The 27,178-nt window shown below is 43.2% G+C and overlaps 1 protein-coding gene across 2 annotated transcripts in view; it reads left to right on the top strand.

The window, feature by feature from the left end:
- The first annotated feature begins 947 nt into the window (after positions 1-947).
- The window catches only part of ADCY9 (adenylate cyclase 9), a 189,905-nt gene continuing 163,674 nt past the window's right edge, over positions 948-27,178 (top strand). The window contains exon 1 of one of the 2 annotated variants that reach the window (XM_048866624.2): positions 948-4,339. In XM_048866624.2, the coding sequence (XP_048722581.1) occupies positions 2,638-4,339 (1,702 nt within the window). In that variant the 5' untranslated portion in view covers positions 948-2,637. The remainder of the gene's footprint in view (positions 4,340-27,178) is intronic. The other variant, XM_048866625.2, reaches the window with a different exon arrangement.

Genomic DNA, 27,178 nt, shown 5'->3' with positions numbered 1-27,178 from the left:
GAGGAGGCTTTGCCTGGTCTGATTTGAGTCAGATATATCTTTGTCTGCTGAGCTGCCTTTGTGCATCAAATTTTCCTTCCCATTTTCATATTTCACTAGCCTCCACTGAAGAGAGAGGAGAAAAAAAAAAGAAAGAAAGAAAAACAACAGAAAACATGACAGGGAAAACATGGTTAAGGCAAGAAAAATGACAGAGAAACCCACCTAAAAAAATGAGTGAGATCCTGGTTATTATCTCTGACTGTTCTAAGAGTGAATTTCTGCCTGACCATTTTTAAAAATAGAAAAATAAAATCTATTTTCTCTTGTTGAATAAATTATTAGTTCTAAGACAACTATTTTCTCTTTAGTGGGAGAAAATCCGCTAGGAGTACTGAGATATGTATATAAGGTGGCATGAGGATTTGTGGTTGTAGCCCGAGTAACAGAAAAGGGAACTCAGGCTGCAGAATGCCCCCATAATAAATAAAATAGCAATACTTTGCAATGGTGTAACAGTCACCATTTTAGGAAGAGGAGCTTTACAAACATTAATTAATTAATCTCACCATGCTCTTGTGAAGGTAGGTGAGCATTTTATTGTATCAATTTTAATGACAAAGAAACTGAAACACAGCTCCAGAAAGGCATTTAGACTCATAATTTCCATTGAAATTACTGAAAGTTAGGAGCCTAGCCTAGCCACATCTGTGGATCCGGGCCAGGGAGATGACTAGCTTAAGATCACACAGCAAGTTTAAACCAAGAAGAGAACTCGGGTCTGTGCCTCAGAGATTGATTCTATAGCAATATGTTACTCTCTAAAAATAGCAGCCTGGATTTCCCGGTGGAGGGTCTGTGACTGGTACTATACCAAACACACTTCCTTTCCAAGGAAATGGCTTTCTAACTGCCCAGCGCACACAGCCTAGAATCTGAGGGTCAAACCGAATTTCTTCCTCCTGGCCTATCCTCACCATCCGGGCTGTGCAGGACCAAGCGCCTCTCCCTGGCACGGGTGGGACCCCAGTGCGTTCACCCGAGCTCCGCGCGCCCCGCCGGACACGGTGGGACTGAGCGGGCGGGAGTTCGCCCAGTCTCTCCGCAGGGCCGGCGGGACCCGCGAGGCTAGGGCGCCCCTCGTTTGCGGCAGGCTGTGCGCACAGGGGGTGGAGGGTCTGGGCCGGGGGCCGCAGCCTAAGCGCTTCGCCAGGAGAGGCAGGCATCCAGCCTGGCTCCCTCCGCCCCAGCCTGGGGGCGCCGCCCGGGCCCAGCGGCCCCTGCCCCGGATGGCGAGGGCGGCGGTGCGCGAGACCCGGGTTGGGGGCGGGCGCGTGCACTAGCGCCAGCACCGCCCGCTGACCGGGCTCGCCCCCCCTTGCTCCGTCTTTGGGGCGCGCGCCCGCCCGCCTTCTAGCCATGGGGGAGGGTGGCACGGGCACGAGCGCCGCCGCGCGAGCCCTCAGCCCGTTCAGTGACAGCCCGCGGCAGAAGACGGTGGCGGCGGCGGCGACCCGCACCCCTTTGGACCCGCGCTCCCTCGGCCGCGCCTGAGCCGGCAGCCCCGGTCCCGGCGCCGCCTGGAGGAGCTCCTTGCCCACGGCGCCTCCCCGCCGGGAGGGTAATTGAATTAACTCGCCAGCAGGGAGCCGGGGCCGCCAGGGACACGAGCGGAGGCGGCGGCCGCCCCAAGTGGTGAGCCCGGCCGGCGGCGCCTGCGCCTGGCCTTGGTGGAGCCGGGCGGCCGGTGGCTGAGGGGGCTGCCGCTCCGAAGCGGGACTGCGGGGGCCGACCCCCCTTCCCCCGGCCGGTCCCTGCGCGCCGGGAGCCCGTCAGGAGAGAGCGGGGCGGCTCCGAGGCCGAAGGCCCCACCGGTCGGAGTGGAGCCCCCACCCCGGCGAGTGCGAACGGCCGCGCCAGCCCCTGGGGGCGGCAGGGAGCAGCACAGGCCGGCGGCTGCCGCACCACAGCGTGGCGGCTGCGCCTCCTGGGCGTCCCGAGGCTGCCAGCGCGGGGGGAACTTTGGGGACGAGGAAACTAACCCGGCACCAAGCGCTGGACCGCCTCGGCTCTGCCGGAGCAGGGCGGGCTGCGGGCGGGAGCCAGACAGGGCCAAGTCGGGCTTGTTCCTCCGCGTCAGCGTCAGGAGTGGGGATGGTGCGGCCGCGCTGAGAGCCACACGCTGCTAGCACGCCTGGCCTCGGGAGGCACGGGGCTTTTCCTCTTCCTTTGCTGTGAGCAGCAAAAAAGATGGGGAAGAGGCCCTTTCCCGAAGGGGGCTGCTTGTCACTCTCCCGACAGTGAGCTGCACTTATTGGAAAGGACCTGGGGAGTGACAGCAAAACTGCAGCTAACTTGGAACAAATCGCCCCCAGTTTGTGGACTGGCAGCTGGACATATCTACAACAGCCTTACATTAGAATATGTGGGCCTGTCTAGGTCCCAGTCTCCTGTTTGTCTGGCCCTGTTTGAAGGATGAGTAACTGAAACTTGTGGACCTGCCTGGCGGTTTCTTTAAACAGGCAGTGATTTCTCGAAGAATTTAAAAACAACTGTCCTAGGAAAAGCCCCAAGTCAGAAAGTTAAAGTATCACTCTATTTATTGTTTTTAAAGTCCTAAGGACCCATCTCCTAAAGCGCCTAAGAAAATCTGGCAACATGGCTTCCCCACCCCACGAGCAGTTACTACATCACCACAGCACTGAGGTGAGCTGCGACTCCAGTGGAGACAGTAACAGTGTGATGGTAAGAATCAACCCCAAACAGCACCAGGGTTGTTCCTCTTCCAAGCATTGCAAGTACAGTATCTCCTCCAGCTGTAGCAGCTCTGGGGAGTCCGGAGGTGCCCGCAGAGCAACAGGAGGAGGGGGAAGCAGTGGTGCAGGTTTGCGCAAGAAGAAGCTGCCTCAGCTTTTTGAGAGAGCTTCCTCCAAGTGGTGGAACCCCAAGTTTGACTCCAACAATCTGGAAGAGGCCTGTATGGAGAGATGCTTCCCGCAGACCCAGCGTAGGTTTCGGTATGCCCTTTTCTACATAGGTGTGGCCTGTCTCCTCTGGGGTTTATATTTTGGAATCCACATGAGAGAGAAACTGATTGTCTTCATGGTGCCAGCTCTGTGCTTCCTCTTAATATGTGTAGCATTTTTTCTGTTCACTTTCACTAAGACCTATGCCCAGCATTATGTGTGGACCTCACTGATTCTCACCCTCCTCGTTTTTATTTTGACTCTGGCTCCACAGTTCCAAGGTTTGACACCTATCTCAGGAAGTGATGACACATCCAATCATACTCTCCCTGTGAGAGCCATGGACACTTGCCTTTCTCAAGTAGGCAGTTTTTCTATGTGTGTTGAAGTGCTCTTGTTGCTCTACACAGTAATGCACTTACCTTTGTATTTAAGCTTGTTTCTGGGACTATCCTACTCAGTCCTTTTTGAAACCATTGGTTATCATTTCAGTGATGAAGACTGCTTTGCACCCCTTGGAGCCAGTGTAATTTACTGGGAACTGCTGAGTAAAGCCTTGCTTCACATCTGTATCCATGCTATTGGTATTCATTTATTTATCATGTCTGAAGTCAGATCAAGGAGCACATTCTTGAAAGTGGGGCAATCAATCATGCATGGAAAAGATTTGGAAGTGGAAAAAGCACTGAAAGAGAGGATGATTCATTCTGTGATGCCAAGAATAATAGCTGATGACTTAATGAAACAGGGGGATGATGAAAGTGAGAACTCAGTCAAACGTCATTCCACCTCAAGCCCCAAAAACAGGAAGAAAAAACCCTCCATACAGAAAACCCCCATTATATTCCGTCCTTTTAAAATGCAGCAGATTGAACAAGTGAGTATTTTGTTTGCTGATATTGTTGGCTTTACTAAAATGAGTGCAAACAAATCTGCCCATGCATTGGTGGGGCTGTTGAACGATCTGTTTGGCCGCTTTGACCGTCTGTGTGAGGATACCAAATGTGAGAAGATAAGTACTTTGGGAGACTGTTATTATTGTGTAGCAGGATGCCCAGAGCCCCGAGCGGATCATGCCTATTGCTGCATTGAGATGGGTTTGGGTATGATTAAAGCCATTGAGCAGTTTTGCCAAGAGAAAACAGAAATGGTGAACATGAGAGTTGGAGTTCATACTGGGACAGTCCTTTGTGGCATTTTGGGGATGAGGAGGTTTAAGTTTGATGTGTGGTCCAATGATGTCAACTTGGCCAATCTAATGGAGCAGCTAGGGGTGGCTGGCAAGGTCCATATTTCGGAAGCTACTGCCAAATATTTGGATGACCGTTACGAAATGGAGGATGGAAAGGTGATCGAACGAGTTGGCCAGAGTGTGGTAGCAGACCAGTTAAAAGGTATGTGCTTTATTTTGTAATGAATCTTCAATGAGGCAGAATGTACAAGGTTTCCTGTTAACTGACGTGTGCTTTACTAACCTAGGCAAATTGAGTAAGTTTTACATTTACCAGTAAAAGCTTGAACTCAGCAACATAACAGAAACTGCAGAATGTGACACTTCAAGCAGGGATGACGGGTGTGAAAGAACTTCTAAAGAACTTGCAATATTTGCTGACTTCAAAATTCCTTAAGAACTCCCCTGAGGGAATGTCTCATAATAGAAAGTAAACTTAAATGTCTTCATTATTCAACAAAATGTTCTTGTTTCAATACAGTGTGACATCTTCCTAATTAACTTCATGTGCCATACATAAGGCATGTGTATTTTTGCAGGCTTATATATAAAAATTATGAGGTTTTGGTACTGAAAGTTGGATTTTAACCACTGTAAAAAAAAAAAAAAAAAAAAAAAAAAAGTGAGTTAACGCTAGTTATTTACCTGAATAGGCATTTTGGTGGGAAATGACATGGATTCATAGAAGAAAACTGAGCAGTGTGTATAGTTTGATAGCAAGTTGTTACAGTTGTGGAGTTAAAGCTTGGGGTTGGAAAAAACTACTCAAGGTGGTTAACTGAGCTGATAAATGCTCTGATCTTTGTGGCTCTAAGAAAAGTTCAGGTACATGCAACAAATACAAACTTGCTATTAACAGAGGAAAAATAGATCTCTCCAATATCTTTCATTGTTGATATGGATGTCTAACATTTACTTTTTCTTTGGTGATCATTTTAGATAGAAAGCCTTGATTTTTTTTTTTTTGTATAAAGAATGCTTGAGAGTTCATGTAGAAATGATTGAAGTATTGTAGATTTAACTGCATCTGTCTTTGAACATATATCTTTTCTGATATCTAAAACTCTGCCCCATTGTGAGTGCATACATCACAAGCATTTTCTGTTTCTACAATGTCATGTGAGTGGTGCAGATGCATTCTTTGCCCTGCAGAGTTTACAGTTGAAATTGGATAATAGATAAAATGAGCGAGGGAGTGGAATGTAGCAGAAAATAAAAAGTATTTGAGATTGTTTAGGTTAAGCATGATTTTTCCAGTTCTTATATTTCTTCATTGTACATAAGAGCTTGTGGAGGACATGAAGGGGCAGAACTTGTGGGAACAATATGGGTGGGCTATGATGGAGAAAGAAAGAAGGTTGATTATTGGTGGTAACAAAGGTGAGAAGTAAGGTCAGAAGGATCATGGACAGGCCAGTGAATATGGAAGTTAGGAGAGTAGTGCAAAACAATGGGGTAGTAGAGTGAGTGAGTGAGTGAGTGACAGTGAGTTGGTATAATAGATGAGCAGAGTGGCAAAGTAAAATCACATATGGCAGACAGTTGTTATGGTGAAAATATTACCCATTTTCTTGGTGAGAACATTGTTATTTGTCCTTACAGATGTGATGCTCAGGTAATGACATGTGAAGTGTAGATGGAAGGGGTGCTAGAGGGAGAAATAAGTGGTAACACAGGTGGTTGGAGGCTCTGAAGGCACAGTTAGAGGCACTGAAGCAGAATGGGGGCTTCTTATTTTACTCAGAGTTTGGGTCAGGGATTTTTTATTTTACTTAATGCTGGTAAAAAGTGTTGACCCAACTGACAGCTGAGGATACTGAAATCTTTAATCTTCATTTAAAGAGGGATAGGCAAGAATATACTTTTAAAAAAGTCAGATATTGGAAAAGCTGTCCCATTACTGACCTGCGTTGACTCTGGCCTTTCTGGTAAAGTTTATTGGAAAGGTTGTGGATAAACAACTCTGTTTCCTTGATTGTTGTCAAACTGTGTACTGAGCTAGGTATGGTTCAAAAGTTGTCCTTGTTTTGATGGATGAAGATTAAATCCCCTTGCTGGTCTTATTAGGTTTATCTGCTACCTTCAGAACCACTGATCACAATGTGGTATTCATACACTTGTGCATGACAGTGAAAGTTGATGCTGCTTCTCTTATGTGAATTTGTTATCTTCCGAGGAGATTATAGAATCACAGAATATCAGGATTGGAAGGGACCTCAGGAGGTCATCTAGTCCAACCCCCTGCTCAAAGCAGGACCAATCCCCAATTTTGCCCCAGATCCCTAAATGGCCCCCTCAAGGATTGAGCTCACAACCCTGGGGTTAGCAGGCCAATGCTCAAACCACTGAGCTATCCCTCCCTCCAAAGTGGAGTGTAGAGCAGTTATTGCTCTACCTTGAAGTTGCTGTCCTGTGGTCTGCTTCGAGGTTCCATTTTGCCTTCACACAAGTAGAGAAGGCCGTTAGTAGGTTTAGTAAGGAAGCATCTGTTGCATTATTTTCAATCTGCTCATTACACTCAGCTATAGATTCCTCTCTCTCTTACAGTACCTTTCACAGTTTCTGGTGGTGACTAGGAGGTTGTGGACAAGGGCAAATTGATTGAGGCTCCATCTAGATAAGACAGAAGTGATGTTATTGGGTTGGGGGAAAAGTAATAAAGAAGAGATGGTAAAAAAAATTGTGACCCTCTGTTTGTGTGTGTGCGTTGTGTATGTCACACACGTTTGCATCATAAGAGTCTGATTAGAATCCCTTTTGTTATCTCTGGAGGATCATTTGTCCATGATAGCCAAGATTTTTTATTTTCATTTGTGTCTGGCTAGGAGCTAGCGATCTTTTCTTCCCAAAGTGACCATGCATCTTTAATTCATGCCTTTCTCCCTTCCAGTCTTGATTACTAAAATGTGCTGTGCACAGGGTTACACATTAAATCCATTCAGAATTGAAGCTAGTGCAATAGCAGCAACCTGTTTGTTAACCAGAATATCCTGCTATGGGCACATTCAACAAGAGCTTCATGGTCTGTACTGGCTGTCTGTGGTTTTCTTTTAAGAGTTTAAGGTATTAATATTGACCTAAAATGGCTTAAGAGTTTTTTGCCTGAAACATTGCCTCTCTGTGCTATATTGCTACTGTTAAATTTTGTGGAGGCACTTAAGCTGGACCCCTCTCAATATAGGAGTTGGATTTAACCTATTTTATACATAGCCTATCAAACAGAGATTAGATGGTAATGGCTTTTAAAGGGATGTTATCAACCTAAATATCACATTTTTCTGATTTTTTTACTTAAACTTATTATAAAAGAATTAGAAGAAAAACGTTTGGTTTTTTTTCAATGTATGTTGTGCCTTTGACAGTACTACATGTGTAGTCAGTTTCACCTGTCGCAATATGAAAGACTTGCATAAACAGTGAAAGAGAAAAGAAGTAGGTTAAATGAGGAAATGTGACTATTTTAAAGCACAAAATTTGGCAGGGACTCAAGTAGGCATAGAACCCGCTTTTAATTAAATTTTGAAAATGGACTAGTTTTCAAGTTAAAGTTGTTTGGATTGAAACTAGGATGTAGAGATGAAAGATGGTACCAATCAATAAAATTTTCTCCAGAGCCATTCACTTGTGCCCCCCTCTAACCTGTTCATGGAACAATTACTTTAATGACAAAAATATGAAATATATAAAGTTTTTTTTTCTCCCTTCTCTTGTTATAGATCAGCAACTATCTCACATCTTCTTACTTGCTCTTTACAGATATGCAAACATAAATAAAAGTGTGTATGTATGTGGTTTTTAAAACAAAATCATACCTGTATGCACTGGGTGTTGGATATGGTCCCTTTCCCTCATAATAGCGGTGCTGAGAGCTATTATGATGCGTATTTTCTGCAACGTGTTATCTCCTCATTACCTTTTTTGCAGGGGCAGGGTACCACAGTGTAAGGTGGGCATAAGAACATGAATAAAACAGAATAAAGAAACAGCACTGATACCAGTTTAGCATACCAGCAGTGCTTTGTACAGATATGTGGGGTATCTCAGTCCTGCTTTAGAGAGATTTATTTTTAAGCAGGAGTTCTAAGAGAGTTCTGTAGTAGGAATTGAAGTCTCCAGTGGTTGCTTGTTCTCTTCCCTTGTCCTATGTCCAGGACCTTCTCAGTGGCAAGATGGGTGTTTGTGAGGTGATGTGGTAATAGGAAGGTTTCTTTAACCTCATGAGTAGGTCTTCTGTGGGAATGAGTTTATAGCAGACAGAGAGAAAAGGAATATTGTTGAAGTGGTGTAAGCCTAGGTAGGATATTAGCACTCTGCTCTAGCGTGGTAGTGCTAACTGTAACAACAGACATAAGATTTATTTATTCTTCAGTATTTCATTTCTCAATCTCCTCCTCTTCCCCCCGGACCTTCAGGTTTGTTTAAGATTTTCTTAATAATGCAATCCTATTTTGCTTTTTTATATTGCCTCTTTTAATTGTATGTAGTGCCATAGTGGGAATGGTGGGCTTGTTAAGTTTGATACTAACTACTTTCTGTTTCTGGAACACATGCTGAGACTGCTTTTTGTAAACTTAAAAATATTCTCTGGATGTGTCTGATTTAGAAATTTCAAGCAGTCAAGTCTTTCTTTCCCCATTTTTGCTGGAGATCTCCTTGGATGACTAGGAAGCTGGAGTGGGAACTTTTTCAGTCATGTTACTGTGATAAAATGCCATTACACATATAAAATCCTATGAGTTGTCACCACTGGAGACATACAAATGAAAATGAGAGTTCTGTCACCAAAATTGAAGTTAATCAGACAAGGTGTTTTGTGAATGTAAATGTTTTTTAAAAAAATTTCTTCTTGATCCTAGTTTGCAAGTGGAAGGTAGAAGACAGTTGAAGTTAATTGGATTAATCTAATGCCGGGCACGGGAGCACGTCCCTCCTCTGCTGCATTCCCCCTCCCCTATCCATCTGTGTATGTGCCTATGCACACGTGCATGCATATACTTTCTCTTCTTCAGAATACCCGAATCCTTAGGAAGAAACCCTTGCCCCTTGGAGACCTTGAGAGGTCTGGTGCCAGGAGAGGCAGTGCAGGGTTTGGCTGGGGAGTGATTGTGGGGAATCTCCTTTGGTGCTCTAGAAGTCAATAGATGGCTCATTGAGCCTCTTCTAAGAGGAAGGCTAGGATTCCAACAAGCCTCTTAGATAGGAATAATGAGCGATTAATAGCCTAAGGCCTGTCGTGAGGTGGCCAATAGGCCTCCTGAAGCTTCCAGGGAATGAGAGCCCATATTAAACCTCCTAAAAGGCTTGCTAAGGGTTGATACATTTACCTCAGCAATGCCGTACTCCAGGGTATCTGTTAAGATCTGCAGCATTCAGATTCCCCTCCTGAGGATTTTAGGAGTGTGCATTAGAACAACATACCCCCATATCTCAATGTCTGTACTTTGACCCGTTAACCTTTTACCCCCAATCGGGGAGATTGCAGATTATGTATTCCTTAGGCCACCCGTTCCTAAACCGAATTTCGCACCCCTTGATAATCTGTACCTTATTCCCTGATAACCAGAAACTTCTATGCTTAAACTCTGTACCGTTTTCTTTTTACTTCAACATCATCTTAATAAAATTGTTCTCCCGCTGCAGACATCAGACGGGTAGCCTGCACCCTCTCTCCTAAAAAAAAAACCAGAAAATCCCAAATCCCTTTCCCCTTGCTTCCCAATCCTGTGCGAAGGCTATTAAAAAAGTCAAAGAAAATTCCCTCACAAAACATAACAATTTTAGTTGAATTGAAGTTAAGGTTGCAGGCAGGTATCAGTGCTTTGAGGTTTTATTACTTTCCATATGCAAGTTAAAAAATCTAGAAAATTCAGATTTAAGGTTAAATTTATAAGAAACCCAAACCTTTGACAGTATGGAAATTCACAGTTATAGTAGCCAAGCGCCTTAAACTATGCTCCCATAAATGATACTCTGAGAAAAATAAAAACTGAGACTATCTTATCTAGCCTTAATTTTCACTATATCAGTGACCCCAAAAATCTAGAATATCTGAATCTTAACCATATGTGTACTACTTTACAGCCTTCTTCAGTCATACTCAGTGTGTGTGAGATCTTCATGAGTACCTGACTAGACACAAAGTATAATGAAAGAAATTATTCCCCACCCTTCATTAAGGGCTTGACTCTGGGAGTTGGTGAGGGTGCTCAGTACTTTGCAGATGGAGCTCAGCATCTCATGGTGTCTGGCCCTGTGATTCCTCATGGCAACCAGTTCTCCAAGTGCCATTACACACACAGCTTGTTTGTCTCCATATGCTAACTTAGTACACCCAGATCATAAAATTACAGCACTTGTATGAAAACAGAAAAAGTTAAGATGGTGATAAATTATGACAGTATCAGCAGCGTGTATTTATGATATGCTTGATAAAAGCAGTGTATGTGGCAGGTCTTTTTTTGATATTTTACCTTCAAGGAAGGGAGAGTGGGCTGGCATTTCTAATGGACAAGATGAAAGCATCAGCTACCTTAATTGTGAATTTCTATACTTAAAAAGCTTTGAGGCAGTGTTCCCTGGAAGATTGAGTATGAGGTTAGGAGTCAGAAGATCCTGAGATCTAATCCTGAATTTCACTGATTCACTGTATATAGTCTTTGGGCAAGTTACTTCACCTTTCTGTAGATGGAGATGACAATACTTGCTTCACAAGGGCCTTGAGACAATTAGTTAATGTCTGTACAGAGCTTTGGATATATGAAGTGCTAAAAAAAAAAATTAAGTAGTAAGTTTGAGTTTCTTGTAAGTTTAACCTTGACTCTGAATTTGGTCCAGTAAAAGATGTTACCTTACCCACCTTGTCTCTCTGGAAAACCTATGCATTCTTGAAAAGTAATATGCATTAAAACCACTGAAATATGCAACATGCTTGTCTTCACCTTAGTCTAGTTTATCTTGTGTGGAAATTATACTGTATTGTGGATGTTTCGTTGTCCTGCAGAGGCCTCATTTGGGAACAAATTTCTGTAGCCTGTGTCACTGTCATCTCTGTCTTGTTTGCTAAAATACTGTTGCCTAGTCCCTGCAGTGACAGCAAAATAAAAGAAAATCTATCATTTGCTATATCTGGTACCAATCCAAGTGTTTTGCTTGTGTTCTAATCTGCTTGAAGTTGTACACATTTGGTTAAAGTTAGTTCATTTAGGTATTGTTCTGGGGTAATTAAGTGCCAGTTAGTGATACCATTATACATGTTGTGGTGTTACTTAAACTACAGGTAGTCCTAGGAAGTAAAAAGGCCCCTTGTGGAGAAAGCTGCTATTCATAAAGAGTATCAGAATCTGGCCTTGTGTGAAGAAAAGGGTTGAAAGCAATGTGATACACAAGACTCAATTCCCTTGCCAAGTTATTCCTGGATTCTTGTTAATTAGCAGTCTCCGAATTGGTTGCAGAACTAGCAGAAAATAGATTTCTTGCTTTTTTTGTAAGGACAAACTGTGTGCGTGTGTATGTGTGTGCATGCGCACGCGGCTTTGAGGAGCAGGTGGTGGGGTGAAAATTACCAATAGGCAGTAGAGGTTGACAACTTTGGTAAATATGGATATGTACTATGGCTGTTCTGACAAATTAAAATGTATATACTTGTATTTAATGACACCGTAACTGAGAGATGTGTGCTATAGGAATAAATTGTGCTTTCAAAAGTTGTTTCATGTTATAAACATACAAAAGGACTGCTATGCCAAAATTTTTATTTAAAACTTCATATGTTCATGATACTAACGAGTAGAAGTGACATTTTACTGTTTGAAAGAAGTGTGGTCTTGAAATTTCTTTTTATCTCAAAAAGAAAAGGAGTACTTGTGGCACCTTAGAGACTAACCAATTTATTTGAGCATGAGCTTTCGTGAGCCACAGCTCACTTCATCAGATGTTTTTTTATCTCAGTGCTTTTTCATAGTTTACTAAGTAACTTCTGTTTTCATGATTTTTGTTTATGTAAAATACTGTATATCAAATGGAGTTCATTGCATTGCTACCATACTGTTAGCTACGAGTAAAAACTAAATTGTTTTATTTAGAAAACTCAACTAGATCAGTTTTTATTAAGTGACCCTGACTTCAAATGTGTCTTTATTACTGGTAGTTCTGTAAATCAAATCTTTACACATTTTCTTTCTTTAAAGGACTAATAGGGCCCATCCTGTAAAGTGCTGAGCACCTTCGGCTCCCTTTGACTTTAATGAAAGATAAGAAGGAAATAGCACCTGGCAGGAATAGTTCTGTAGTGAGGAAGTTCAATTTACAATGGTTCTTAAAAAATTATCAGTAAATATTTTAAGGCATTATTTTCAAAGAGACCAAACAGTATTGGATCCAACTATTTTTCTGTATTGTGCATTAGGATGTCAGCAAGGATTATCCAATTTCCTAGTAAGTACTGCTAACAAGCAATCTATGTTTCAGAAGTCTGAGGGCATGTCTACACTGCTCAACAGTTTGGACTAGAGGGTGTGAAGAGCAGTGCACCGCAAAGTGTTGCGCAGTAACTCCCCATGTGGATGCTTCAGGCACAAACTAAAAGGTCCCTTCTTTGTGTTAATGTAATCCAGTTTGAAGAGGACTAACTTAATGTGAACTAAGAACCTTTTAGTTCATATCTGCAGCATTCCCTGGGGTTATTACAGCACAGCACGTTGGTGTGCCATGCTATTCTGATCCCGGTAGTCTGAACTTGCAGGGCAGTGTAGATGTGTCCTGAGTCTAAGTTTGTAGATTTACTGTTAGTACTGGGTAGATAGTAGGGTTGCCAGGCATCCAGTTTTCGACTGGAATGCCCGGTCGAAAAGGGACCCTGGCGGCTCTGGTCAGCTCAGCTGACTGGGCCACTAAAAGTCTGGTTGGCTGCAGTAGCCAGGTCTGCGTGGCTCCCGGAAGCAGCCGGCATGTCCCTCTGGCTCCTAGGTGCAGGGTGCGGCCAGGGGGGCTCCACTTGCTGCCCCTGCCGTGGCACAGGTGCCACCCCGACCACTGGCTCCGCAGTTCCCATTGGCTGGGAAACACTGTCAATGCAAGCTATGGGGGCGGTGTCTGTGGACAGGGGCAGTGCATGGAGCCCCCTGTCCGACTCTCTGCCTAGGAGCCAGAGGGACATGTTGCTGTTTTCCCAGGAGCCTCATGAGGTAAGTGCCACCCAGAGCCTGCACCCCAACTTCTTGCCCCAGCCCTGAGCCCATTCCTACACCCAAACTCCCTAGACCCCACACCCCCTCCTGCACCCCAACTCCCTGCCCCAGACCTGAGCCCTCCTGCACCCTAAACCCCTCATTTCTGGCCCCACCCTAGATCCCGTACCCCTCCCACACCCCAACCTCCTGCCCCAGCCCAGAGCCCTCTCCCACACTCCAAAACCCTCAGCCCCAGCCTGGAGCCCCCTCCTGCACACCAAACCTTTATCCCCGGCCCCACCACAGAGCCTGCATCCCCAGCCAGAGCCTTCACCCCATCCCACACCCCAACTCTCTGCCCCAGCCTGGTGAAATTGAGTGGGGATGGGGGAGAGTGAGCAATGGAGGGAGGGGGCATGGAGTGAGCGGGATGGGGCCTCGGAGAAGGGTGGATCAGGGTTTGGCCTCAGGGAAGGGGCAGCACAACGGTGTTTGGTTTTCTGCAATCAGAAAGTTGGCAACCCTAGTAGCTAGTATTGACATGTTTGAATTTTTTGTTTTAAAATGTCAATTTAAGATTTAACACCCTCCCCCTAAAAGAAAAATAAGTCAGACATCATGGGCCATGTTATTCTGTTGAGTTCAATTGAGTTGTGCCAGTGGAGGATAGTATTTAATTCCATGACTTTTATAACCTTTTCTCATATATTGCAGCTTCTTTAATCTGGTTCTCAATGGATTTAATAGAAATTTTTACTTGGCTTTTTTTTTCTTGTCTCACTCTCTTCCTATGACTTACCTTTCCGTTATAATAACTACATTTGCCTACTTATATAGTATTTACAGTGGTGTTGTAGCTGTGTTGGTCCCTAGATATTAGCAAGACAATGTGTTTGAGGTAATACCTTTTACTGGACCAGCCCAAACCTGAAGAAGAGCTCTGTGTATGCTTGAAAGCTTGTCCCTTTCACCAGCAAAAATTGTCTTAATAAAAGACATTACCTCAACCACCTTGTCTCTCTCTCTAATATTTAGGTAATTGAAGATATGATGGAAATAACTTTTTAAATGTTTTTCTTGCTGCTTGACAAAGCATTTTACACTAGAAGCAGGAAGTTCTATTACATGGAAATACTGTAAGAGAAAGTGGTCTATTGGCTATCTCAGAGTGCTCGTGAAGAGCCTGAGGGAAAATAACAAATCAAACAAGAATTTCTGGGACCCTTAGTAATCAGTAATTCAATTTCTTCCACTGAGAATGCTCAGTTGAATAGGTCATCATCCGTTATGAAATGTTACTGCTGCTGGAAATTCCTCAGGGATCAGAATTGTAAACAGCAGGGCCCGTGGTGTTTACTGAAGTAATGTTTTCCTACCTTGATTGGAAACTTTTGTTATTAAATTGGTACCTAATGGTAGTCTTTTTGTAAAGGTTTATAAAAACTATTTTTTACATAAAAATATATTGTCAGCTACTTGCTGTTTGCTCATATAATATTAGTTTTGTGTGTGTGTATTGCATTCCAGTAAATATGTATACTCTTAATTTTTTTGTTAAATTTATCAAATTGTAAAATAAATCCAATAACCTAAACACACATGCAACCCCGAATTTCAGTCCTAAACTAAACTAATTGGGACATACTATTTGTGTGTGTATTAGCTTTCCACTAATAGCTCCAGTACAGTTTTCAGTTTCTCTGGTTATCTGATAATTGATAATCTCTGTCTGTCTCTTTCTATCTGGGTTTGTGTTTTATATTGCTGCCCATCACTGTAGTATCTGAGTGTCAGATTAAAATCAATAGCTAAGTTCCTGCAGTGCTTCATGGAGTTTCTGGTTCTCCTCCCTTTTGAGAGTAACATCTCTGCTTGGGGATGTGTGTATGTAATTTGTTTGAGTGATTTTGTTTGTTTGTTTATTGATTTATTTGTGTTAATAGGGTTGGGTTTTTTATTTTAATTTGCAGGTCTTTGGGTAATTGGAGGTGTCTGTGTTGTGAGTGTCATTTTTGCTATGGGGGAAAAAGCTTTTTTGAAGAGGAAAGTTTTATGGCATTTCCTAAAGACGGTCAGATTCTGAATTAACCTAATCTCCTTTAAAAAGAAAAGGAGTACTTGTGGCACCTTAGAGACTAATAAATTTATTTGAGCATAAGCTTGTGTGACCTACAGCTCACTTCATCAGATGCATGCAGTGGAAAATACAGTGGGGAGATTTTATATACACAGAGAACATGAAACAGTGGGTGTTACCGTACACACTGTAATGACAGTGATCAGATAAGGTGAGTTATTATCAACTGGAGAGAAAAAAAACCTTTTGTAGTGATAATCAAGGTGGGCCATTTCCAGCAGTTGACAAGAACGTGTGAGGAACAGTGGGGGCGGGGGGAATAAATATTGGGAAATAGTTTTACTTTGTGTAATGACACATCCACTCCCAGTCTTTATTCAAGCCTAAGTTAATGGTGTCCAGTTTGCAAATTAATTCCAATTCAGCAGTCTCTTGCTGGAATCTATTTTTGAAGGTTTTTTTGTTGAAGAATTGCAACTTTTAGGTTTGTAATTGAGTGACCAGAGAGATTGAAGTGTTCTCCGACTGGTTTTTGAATGTTATAATTCTTGATGTCTGATCTGTGTCCATTTATTCTTTTACATAGAGACTGTCTGGTTTCGCCAATGCACGTGGTAGAGGGACATTGCTGGCACATGATGGCATGTATCACATTGGTAGATGTGCAGGTGAACGAGCCTCTGATGGTGTGGCTGATGTGATTAGGCCCTATGATGGTGTCCTCTGAATAGATATGTGTACAGAATTGGCAATGGGCTTTGTTGCAAGGATAGATTCCTGGGTTAGCGTTTTTGGTGTGTGGTTGCTGGTGAGTATTTGCTTCAGGTTCGGGCGCTGTCTGTAAGCAAGGACTGGCCTGTCTCCCAAGATCTGTGAGAGTGATGGGTCATCCTTCAGGATAGGTTGTAGATCCTTGATGATGTGTTGGAGAGGTTTTTGTTGTGGGCTGAAGGTGACGGCTAGTGGCGTTCTGTTGTTTTCTTTGTTGGGCCTGTCCTGTAGTAGGTAACTCCTGGGTACTCTTCTGGCGCTGTCAATCTGTTTCTTCACTTCAGCAGGTGGGTATTGTAGTTGTAAGAAGGCTTGAGAGAGATCTTGTAGGTGTTTATCTCTGTCTGAGGGGTTGGAGCAAATGCGGTTGTATCTTAGAGCTTGGCTGTAGACAGTGGATCGTGTGGTGTGGTCTGGATGAAAGCTGGAGGCATGTAGGTAAGTATAGCGGTCAGTAGGTTTCTGGTATAGGGTGGTGTTTATGTGACCATTGCTTATTAGCACTGTAGTGTCCAGGAAGTGGATCTCTTGTGTGGACGGTCCAGGATGAGGTTGATGGTGGATGGAAATTGTTGAAATCATGGTGGAATTCCTCAAGGGCTTCTTTTCCTGTGATCCAGATGATGATGATGTCATCAATGTAGCGCAAATAGAGTAGGGGCATTAGGGGACAAGAGCTGAGGAAGCATTGTTCTAAGTCAGCCATAAAAATGTTGGCATACTGTGGGGCCATGCGGGTACCCATAGCAGTGCCGCTGATTTGAAGGTATATGTTGTCCCCAAATGTGAAATAGTTATGGATGACGACAAAGTCACAAAGTTCAGCCACCAGGTTTGCCGTGACATTATTGGGGATACTGTTCCTGATGGCTTGTAGTTCATCTTTGTGTGGAATGTTGGTATAGAGGGCTTCTAAATCCGTAGTGGACAGGATGGTGTTTTCAGGAAGATCATCCATGGATTGTAGTTTCCTCAGGAAGTCAGTGGTGTCTCAAAGACAGCTGGGAGTGCTGGTAGCGTAGGGCTTGAGGAGGGAGTCTACATAGCCAGACAATCCTGCTGTCAGGATGCCAATGCCTGAGATAATGGGGCGTCCAGGATTTCTAGCTTTAAGGATCTTGGGTAGCAGATAGAGTACCCCTGGTCAGGGTTCTACGGGTGTGTCTATGCGGATTTGTTTTTGTGCTTTTTTAGGGAGTTTCTTGAGCAGATGGTGTAGTTTCTTTTGGTAACCCTCAGTAGGATCAGAGGGTAATGACTTGTAGAATGTGGTGTTGGAGGCTGCCTAGCAGCCTCTTGTTCATATTCTGACCTATTCATGATGACGACAGCACCTCCTTTGTCAGCCTTTTTGATTATGATGTCAGAGTTGTTTCTGAGGCTGTGGATGGCATTGTGTTCTGCACGGCTGAGGTTATGGGGCAAATGATGCTGCTTTTCCACGATTTCAGCCTGTGCATGTCGGCGGAAGCACTCTGTGGAGAAGTCCAGTCTGTTGTTCCGACCTTCAGAGAATCCTTCTTTTTATAGTGTTGGTAGGAAGGTCTCTGTGGGTTAGTATGTTGTTCAGAGGTGTGTTGGAAATATTCCTTGAGTTGGAGACGTTGAAGATAGGATTCTAGGTCACCACAGAACAGTATCATGTTCGTGGGGGTAGAGGGGCAGAAGGAGAGGCCCTGAGATAGGACAGATTCTTCTGCTGGGCTAAGAGTATAGCTGGATAGATTAACCATATTGCTGGGTGGGTTAAGGGAAGCACTGTCATGGCCCCTTGTGGCATGTAGTAGTTTAGATAGTTTAGTGTCCTTTTTCTTTTGTAGAGAAGCAAAGTGTGTGTTGTAGATTGCTTGTCTAGTTTTTGTAATGTCCAGCCATGAGGAAGTTTGTGTGGAAGGTTGTTTTTTTTATGAGAGTATCCAGTTTTGAGAGCTCATTCTTAATCTTTCCCTGTTTGCTGTATAGGATGTTGATCAGGTGATTCCGCAGTTTCTTTGAGAGTGTGTGGCACAATCTGTCAGCATAGTCTGTGTGTAATGTAGAGTGTAATGGATTTTTTACCTTCAGTCCTTTTGGTATGATGCCCATCTGTTTGCGTTTGGAAAGTAAGATGATGTCTGTCTGTATCTGTACGAGTTTTTTCATGAAGTTGATAGATTTCCACTCCATACGGCTAAATGCAGTGCCTTGCATAATGACAGGTTTCAGAGTAGCAGCCGTGTTAGCCTGTATCCGCAAAAAGAAAAGGAGTACTTGTGGCACCTTAGAGACTAACAAATTTATTTGAGCATAAGCTTTCGTGAGCTACAGCTCACTTCATTGGATGCATGCTGTGGAAAATACAGTGGGGAGATTTTATATACACAGAGAGCACGAAACAATGGGTGTTTCCATACACACTGTAATGAGAGTGATCAGGTAAGGTGAGCTATTACCCGCAGGAGAGAAAAAAAACCTTTTGTAGTGATAATCAAGGTGGGCCATTTCCAGGAGTTGACAAGAATGTGTGAGGAACAGTAGAGGGGGAAAATAAACATGGGGAAATAGTTTTACTTTGTGTAATGACACATCCACTCCCAGTCTTTATTCAAGCCTAAGTTAATGGTGTCCAGTTTGCAAATTAATTCCAATTCAGCAGTCTCTTGTTGGAGTCTGTTTCTGAAGTTTTTTTGTTGAATTGCCACTTTTAGGTTTGTAATTGAGTGACCAGAGAGATTGAAGTGTTCTCCGATTGGTTTTTGGAAGTTTTGTTCCTTAGCTGGATCTCCTCAACCAAGAATGGTTTGTCCCCAGCTCTCACATGTTTTGTGATGTGTTGTTCCAATGCAACTGTCTTTGTAGTTCATAGATTGAAATTCAGCATTTAATATAGTTGAGACTTGATCCTTTAGTGCTTTAAAGATTGAGACTGAGGCCTCAAACAGGAATCTGAAACTGACTGTGAGCCAGTGGATGAACTTGAGCACCGGGCCTCATGCTCATGGTGGCCTAGGCCTTGGAGGAGGTGGGCAGACGCATTCTGTACCAGACAGAGCCAGAGCATTGTCTTGACATTCAGCTTCAGGTACATGAATTATAGTACTCCTTAACCTGGAAGGGAAGGTTGAAGTTTTGTAGCGAGCTGGAGGTGAAAGAAGTAGGGCCATCAATTAATCGCAGTTAACTCATGCAATAAACAAAAAAAAAAATCACAATTAAAAAATGAATTGTGATTAATCACAAGATTAATTGCACTGTTAAACAATAAAATACCAATTGAAATTTATTAAATATTTTTGGATGTTCTTCTACATTTTCAAATATACTGATTTCAATTGCCACACAGAATACAAAGTGTACAGTGCTCACTTTATATTATTATTTTTCATTACAAATGTTTGCACTGTAAAATGATAAACGATAGAAATAGTATTTTTCAATTCACCTCATACAAGTGCAATCTCTTTATCGTGAAAGTGCAATTTACAAATATAGCTTTTTTTATTACATAACTGCACTCAAAAACAAAACAATGTAAAACTTTAGCACCTATAAGTCCACTCAGTCCCACTTCTTGTTCAGCCAATTGCTAAGACAAACAAGTTTGTTTATATTTATGGGAGATAATGCTGCCTGCCTCTTATTTACAATGTCACCTGAAAGTAAGAACAGGTGTTCGCATGGCACCATTTTAGCCGGTATTATAAGGTATTTATGTGCCAGGTATGCTGAACAATATCAGTGGTATCTGACAATTGATAATCTCCTTATGCAAGGAGTCTCTGCTGATGTTAGGAGTGTAATTAATTTCATTGGGAATATTTGTGTCAGTGAGGATATTTCAAATGAGGAGGAGTGTTTAGGATTGGGTCTCTAATGAACTGCACACCTGCAAACTAAGGACTGCTAGAAGACATAGAATGGCTAAAAGACAGTTTGTTCCAGGTGGAGGAGGGATAACTCAGTGGTTTGAGCATTGGCCTGCTTAAACCCAGGGTTGTGAGTTCAATCCTTGAGGGGGCCATTTAGGGCTCTGGGGCAAAAATTGGGGATTGGTCCTGCTTTGAGCAGGGGGTTGGACTAGATGACCTCCTGAGGTCCCTTCCAAACGTGATATTCTATGACACTCACTATCTCAGGTGATGGTGGCATATACATTAGATTCCAGCCTTTTGGCCATGACTCAGTCAAATAATGAAGTCCAGGTCCCTTTCCTGAGATGATACAATTCATTTAGAACCTTGTAAAGTGTATGAGCACTTTACACTTTTGTGTATGCTTGGCTTTCTTTTCCTGTTGTGACTGCCATGCCTTGAGAGTTAAGAACGCTCCCTTCCTAGTCATTCTAGACCTCTTCCAGGAAATCTTAAAATAAGTCTATTATGGGTTGGTTATTCCAGGTGCAAGCTGCTGCCCTTACCAGCCTCGATGATGGTTACTCTTTCTTTTCTTACTCTATAATATCTAGTATTGACTAGCAAAGTCACACAAAAATTTACATAACTCTTACCAGGATTCCTTTATGGACATGGTACTCGGATTGGGAAGGTCAGTCTGTATGAAACAGTGATTAGTGTGGTAGACTAACTCTTCGTTCTTCATCCATGGATAATCTGGTCTGTGGTTAGAATCATCAGAGGAGGAGGTGCTGAGTGTGAAAAGTCTGATCTAGATTTCCTGCTATCAGGCTGTTCACAGGCAAACAAACATGCTTATCATCTATATTGGTTTAGCCAACTCCTGGAAGGTAAGTGGCAGATTAAAAAAAAAGAAATCTAAAAGTATTAAGAAAATGCTTAGAAATTATATTTACTTTTCAGAAGTGTCCATAAAATAACCTCTGGGAGGAGGCGATAACTGCTTTGGTTTAATTAAACTTATTTTCATTTATAACTGTAGCTAGAAAGTTCAGCTTTCCTGTTTGCAGTGCTTTCCAGTCAGAGTTACAAAGCTACTGGTCTTGTTTATTTCAGCTTCCCGTTTCATAAACTTTAAGTATTGCTGGCATACCATATTATGTAAAAGAGAGTTACAGGAGTGAACTATAAAATATCACATCTGATAGACAAGTGTTTGCTCAGTATAGCTAGAATTGGTATACAGTCTCACATATCCCCCCAGGTGACACAAAAAAAATCCTATAAAATAACAGTAAAAATTGTCTGTCAGTTATTCATTAATGTTCATTCTAAGAAGTGAGCAAAGTTGAGCAATAATATAATGGTGAGCTCATGTCATTGAACTTGTTTTGTGTGCTTAATAAGCAACAGTATTAAACCTATATCAAAAGTGATCTTCCAAATACTTTGTGTGTAAAGTTTAGATAGAAGACTCTAGAAACTTTTAGTGTAAATGAATTCAAATAGACTAAATGTAGAGTATTAAAATTAGAACACTGCTTTGGTTTCCATGGGATATGGATAATGTGCTTGCTTGATTATCCCTTTCAGGACACTATTTGCTTGTAAGTTCTCCTTAAAACTCTGAAACGTGGATGTTTTCCCATAGCCAGTTTTGTTCCCACAAGTTTCCTTAATATAGCATCATTTTTTCCCCAGTGAAATTGAGGGAAGGGGGAACCTGGGTAGTTATATTTTCCTTTTTTGTAGGCTTTAATCAGTGTAAAGTTGCTGTTTTGTCTAATATAAAATTTGAGACAAATATGGTGCTTTTTTCTTTTCTGCTGCTTCTATATCAGAGTGTTTTATAAGGTAAAATGTATACCTGACTAAAACTAATTTTAAAACTACTTGAAAATATTTTATAGTTTTACAGTTGTTGGGAGGAACGTAAGTCTGAACCAAATATCAGATAGATAAAAAGAGAACACAAATGACTAGTTTTCAGTCATGCACACATCATGCCTTTCAGTGTCAGTATTAAGTTTAAAAATTTTGGTTTAAAACTGTGGTAGCTAATGTTCACAGGTAGAACTAGAATAACTATTTTCACACTCTCTCCTGAGTGGGTACCCATTGTTCAGTACAGTATCAACATTTTTTCCCTTTTCCTGTGCTTTGGTGGCCGAGATTATTCTTGAAACATTTTTTGACTGGTTTGTTAGCGACTCTTCGTACTTTTGAGTTATTGCACTCATATTTGGAGCCTAGTTTTCTGCCTCAGTACGAGAAGGCAAAAGTTTCTTGTGAGCTCTCCCTGTGGGCTCTACTTTGTTTCCAGACAAGATTTAGAATTATTTTTCTCCCCCAGCCTAACAACATTTCTGATAGGTTTCTGATAGGGAGATGATTGTATTCTGAAGGAGTTGTGGAGGGATAGAGATTTTCCCTACTCTTAGGTTTCTCCCATCCCAAGGGACCTCAGGAGGTCATCTAGTCCAACGCTCTGCTCAAAGCAGGACCAATCCCCAATTTTTGCTCCAGATCCCTAAATGGCCCCCCTCAAGGATTGAGCTCACAACCCTGGGTTTAGCAGGCCAATGCTCAAACCACTGAGCTATCCCTCCCCCCGTGGTGCAGTGGCTTCAGGGGCCTTAGCACTAAGAGCAATCTCATCTCCCATGTGCCTGTCTTTCTGCAGCAGCATGAAGAAGAGTGGGTTAGGTTTTTTGTTTGTTGTTTTTTTTTAAGCATTTTGGGGCCTTTCCAGAGATGGGATCTGATTTCTTGACTTTTCACACTACTTCAGCTACCCAGATAATTCCTTTTCAGCTAATGAAGGATGAGGTTAGTCAGAGAGAAAAGAAAATGTGGAGACCTTCTATACAACTTCAGTGGCAGGTTTTTTGTTGCAAGTGCTCCAGGGAGGAAGGCCCTAGCACTAATGTCAGTTCCCTGTCTCACTCTGCTTCTTGATACTTCCAGACTACTTCGGATTACTCCCTTTGGTAATTAACAGAGATTTCCAGTCCAGGGACTGCTCTTAATTCCACTCTGCCCTGAAACTTCAAGTCTTCCACTACCTACATAGTTTTTTCTTTTTATCTTGGAGAATAGGTACCCCCTCATTCTCTCTGGTAAACTGCTTAGGGTTCCTGGTCCTCAGAGGAGACTGAGACTTTACTCTTTCTGTCTCTTCTTCTGTGGCACCCTGAGAGTCCAAGGTGTGCAACCATCCATAGTCCCACAGATTTTATGGGACAGGTCACTCTCAGATTTGTTCTGTGCATAGAAAACCTTGCAATCACAGCCCTCTTTCACTTCTTGTCAGGTCACACACACCAAGAAAAAGTGAGTGGTTTATAAGGAAGCTACAACAGGCACCATTGTTATAGATAGGGTGACCAGATGTCCCGTTTTTAAAGGGACAGTCCCGTATTTAAGGCGTCCTGCAAGTGTCCCAACTTTTTCTTTAAAATGGGCAAATTGTCCCGTATTTTCTGTCTCCCCCCCATCAGTACTGACTGCTGGCTAGATCCCTGCTCGCCAGCCGCCCGCCCACCAGCAGTGAGTGGAAGGGTCCAGTTGCCAACGATGGGGATGGGTATGCAAGGCTGGTGGCGTGGTGAAGATGCAGTGTGCAGGGCTGGCCACTCCCGCACCAGTCCGTCAGTGCAGCCCCCACTGCATGCCGGCTCTTGGCCAGCAGGGCCCCGTCCCATTTCTGGCCAGCATTGGCTGTGCACTGCGAGCTGCGGTAGCTGGTGAGTGTGGGCAGGTGCCAGGTGGCAGCTGGTTATGTGTCACCTCCACTGCCTACCCATTGGCCCTTACCTGCTACCCCTTTCGCTGTCCTCTGTGCTTTGCTCTTTTGTCCCCCCCTTTAGCCCCGCTGCTCCTCCATATCCCTCCCGTGGGGCGCGTTCCGTTCCCAGCGCTGTGTTCTCAGCTCACCAACAGCTTGGCTGGCAGGCTCCTTCCTTCCCCCACTGCCTCTGGCTGGGCTGGCACCCCGGGAAAGCCCAAAACCCTCTGGCCTGGGGTGCTGGCCAGGAGAAGCCAGAGCCTCGCACAGCACTGGCACAGAGAAGCCTCTCTGCCCCTCAGCTAAGCAGTGGAGTGGTGGCGGAAGGAAGCAATTTCCAGCCTGTTCATGGCGCGAACCTGCAGGCTCCACAGCAGCCCCTAGGGTAGGGACTTAGCATCCTCTTCACCCGTGGCCGCCCCGCACACCCCCACTGGGTCCTGCCTCCAGGGAGTGCTGGGCTGCCCCATCCCCAAGGCACTCTCCCCTGATGAGCCATCTCTTTGGCCAGGTTTGGTGAAGCCCCTGCAGTCAGGTTCTCTGGGTCCTGGTGCACCATGCATCCTGAAGGCTTAATGCCTTCCTGGGTCCACTGTAGCCAGGGGACAGGAGGCGGCTGGGTTATGTCAGTGGCCAGCAGCAGCCTGGAGGTGATAGCTCCTTTGGCAGGAAGGGACAAGCTGCTTCTGGCCACATGGCTTCGGGGGAAGCATACAAGTATGGATGACTGCACAACAGTGTTTATAGTACCAGGATAGATTAACCAGATGTCTAAAAGAAACAAGGGTTTTCCCCTACTTTCATGGTGTAAATCTACAGGGTAGATTTAAGATAGTTTGAGTACCATGATTGTGTTTTTCCGTACTTTAACTTCTTCTAACTTTATTAGATGGTTGAGGAGAATTCCAATGGCCCTGTAATTTTTTTACTATTATATTACAGATATATACTCGACCTTTAACACCATTGTAAGTTATTTTGGGGAAGTTCTGTGGTCTAACAGGAAGTCAGACTAGCTGATCATAAAGGTTCCTCCTGGCCTTGGAATCTATGAATCAGATGCCATCCTTTTATGGAGATACATGCCTAAGTCTGGACTGGAGGGAGGTGTCTATCTGTGCTTGAGCTCCACAGCTGTGAACCCTTTTCTGGAGGGCAGGTGTCTATGCCTAAGCCATTTCTTGCAAGAGCAGTGGTGGCGCACACCTAACTGCAGAAAAAACATCAGGGAAGGGGAGGAAGCGGAGGCAGCGGCAGTGGTGACCTCCTTTATAATCTTTAGTCTACTGGTTAGGGAACTCCCCCAGAATGTGGTAGACCCCAGTTCAGTTTATCTGTCTGCCCGATGAGGAGAAGGGGTTTGAACAGGGGTTTCTCACCTCTCAGGTGAATGCCCTAAGTACTGGATTATAGAGTCATTCTCACTCTGTCTCTGGTCCAGTGCATATTTAACTATTTATACAGAATGAAACATCTTCAACGGGAGAAATTGAGAGAGACCCACATCTCAATATCCCATAGTCCAGTGGTTAGGGTATTCTGGAAATTTAAAGGAGTACTTGTGACACCTTAGAGACTAACCAATTTATTTGAGCATAAGCTTTCGTGAGCTACAGCTTACTTCATCGGATGCATACTGTGGAAAGTATAGAAGATCTTTTATACACACAAAGCATGAAAAAATGGGTATTTATCACTACAAAAGGTTTTCTCTCCCCCCACCCCACTCTCCTGATGGTAATAGCTTGTCTAAAGTGATCACTCTCCTTACAATGTGTATGATAATCAAGGTGGGCCACTTCCAGCACAAATCCAGGGTTTAACAAGAACGTCTGAGGAGGGGAGGGGGGTAGGAAAAAACAAGGGGAAATAGGTTACCTTGCATAATGACTTAGCCATTCCCAGTCTCTATTCAAGCCTAAGTTAATTGTATCCAATTTGCAAATGAATTCTAATTCAACAGTCTCTCGCTGGAGTCTGGTTTTGAAGTTTTTTTGTTGTAATATCGCAACTTTCATGTCTGTAATCGTGTGACCAGAGAGATTGAAGTGTTCTCCGACTGGCTTATGAATGTTATAATTCTTAACATCTGATTTGTGTCCATTTATTCTTTTACGTAGAGACTGTCCAGTTTGACCAATGTACATGGCAGAGGGACATTGTGGCCCACCTTGATTATCATACACATTGTAAGGAGAGTGATCACTTTAGATAAGCTATTACCAACAGGAGAGTGGGTTTGTGTGGGGGGGGAAGGAAAACCTCGATTGTGCTGGAAATGGCCCAATTTGATTATCATAGACATTGTAAGGAGAGTGATCACTTTAGATAAGCTATTACCAGCAGGAGAGTGGGGTGGGGGAAGAGAAAACCTTTTGTAGTGGTAAACACCCATTTTTTCACGCTTTGTGTGTATAAAACATCTTCTATACTTTCCACAGTAGGCATCCGATGAAGTGAGCTGTAGCTCACGAAAGCTTATGCTCAAATAAATTGGTTAGTCTCTAAGGTACCACAAGTACTCCTTTTCTTTTTGTGAATACAGACTAACACAGCTGTTACTCTGAAATCTGGAAATTTAGGCACTTAATGATTTTAAGGTTCTCCATCACTACAGGGTTAGGCAGCGACTGAGTGCAGGTTTTGCTGATCGCACTAGCACCTAAATCTGGGCTTGAGGCACCTAGTCTGCATATGGATCTGGGCCTTAATCTCTCTCTGCTTCAGTTCCCCATCTGTAAAATGGAGATGATAAAAATTCCCCCAGCTCACAGGTGTGTTATGAAGACAGATACTTTAAAGCTTCTGAGGGACTCATACTCTGTGGTGATGGGGGGCCATTTAAGTACCTACAATAGATAGTTATTTAACATAGCCTTTTATTAGAGCTATGTGGAGACCATCAATGCTGTTGTTTTGTTACTTTCCTGTGGGGAGGAATAGGACCTCTTGGGTTATTGACTTTTGGTTCAGAAGAAAGGCTTCCTTACAGTCATATTTCAAAGTATCTTCTAAGGGGAAGGAAAACAGTGAGGGAATGCTGGATTTGAAAAGTACTGGGGTCTAGAGGTGGGGAATCATTCATCCTACAATAAGAACATATTTGCGACAATCTGATCTTGGAGCTGTATCGTTTTGACCTCATCTTGGCTTTGTTTTGTCGTGATTGTTTTGGGAATTATTTTATTTGCACAGGTCTGATGATATCTTGTTTTCTTCAGAAGCTGAAGATGCAAATACAACCAAAAGTTAAGTGTTGCTGTGTTTGTTCAGAAATACTAGTTACTTGATTCTTCCTGAATGCTCCTTTACGTTTCTGAATATAGCGCTCAGATGTCCGCAAAAGAATAGCTCCTTCAGAAAAACA

The sequence above is a fragment of the Caretta caretta genome, chromosome 10 (assembly GCF_965140235.1).
Source record: "Caretta caretta isolate rCarCar2 chromosome 10, rCarCar1.hap1, whole genome shotgun sequence".
Classification (NCBI taxonomy): Eukaryota; Metazoa; Chordata; order Testudines; family Cheloniidae; genus Caretta; species Caretta caretta.
This window is presented reverse-complemented; position numbering and strand designations above follow the sequence as displayed.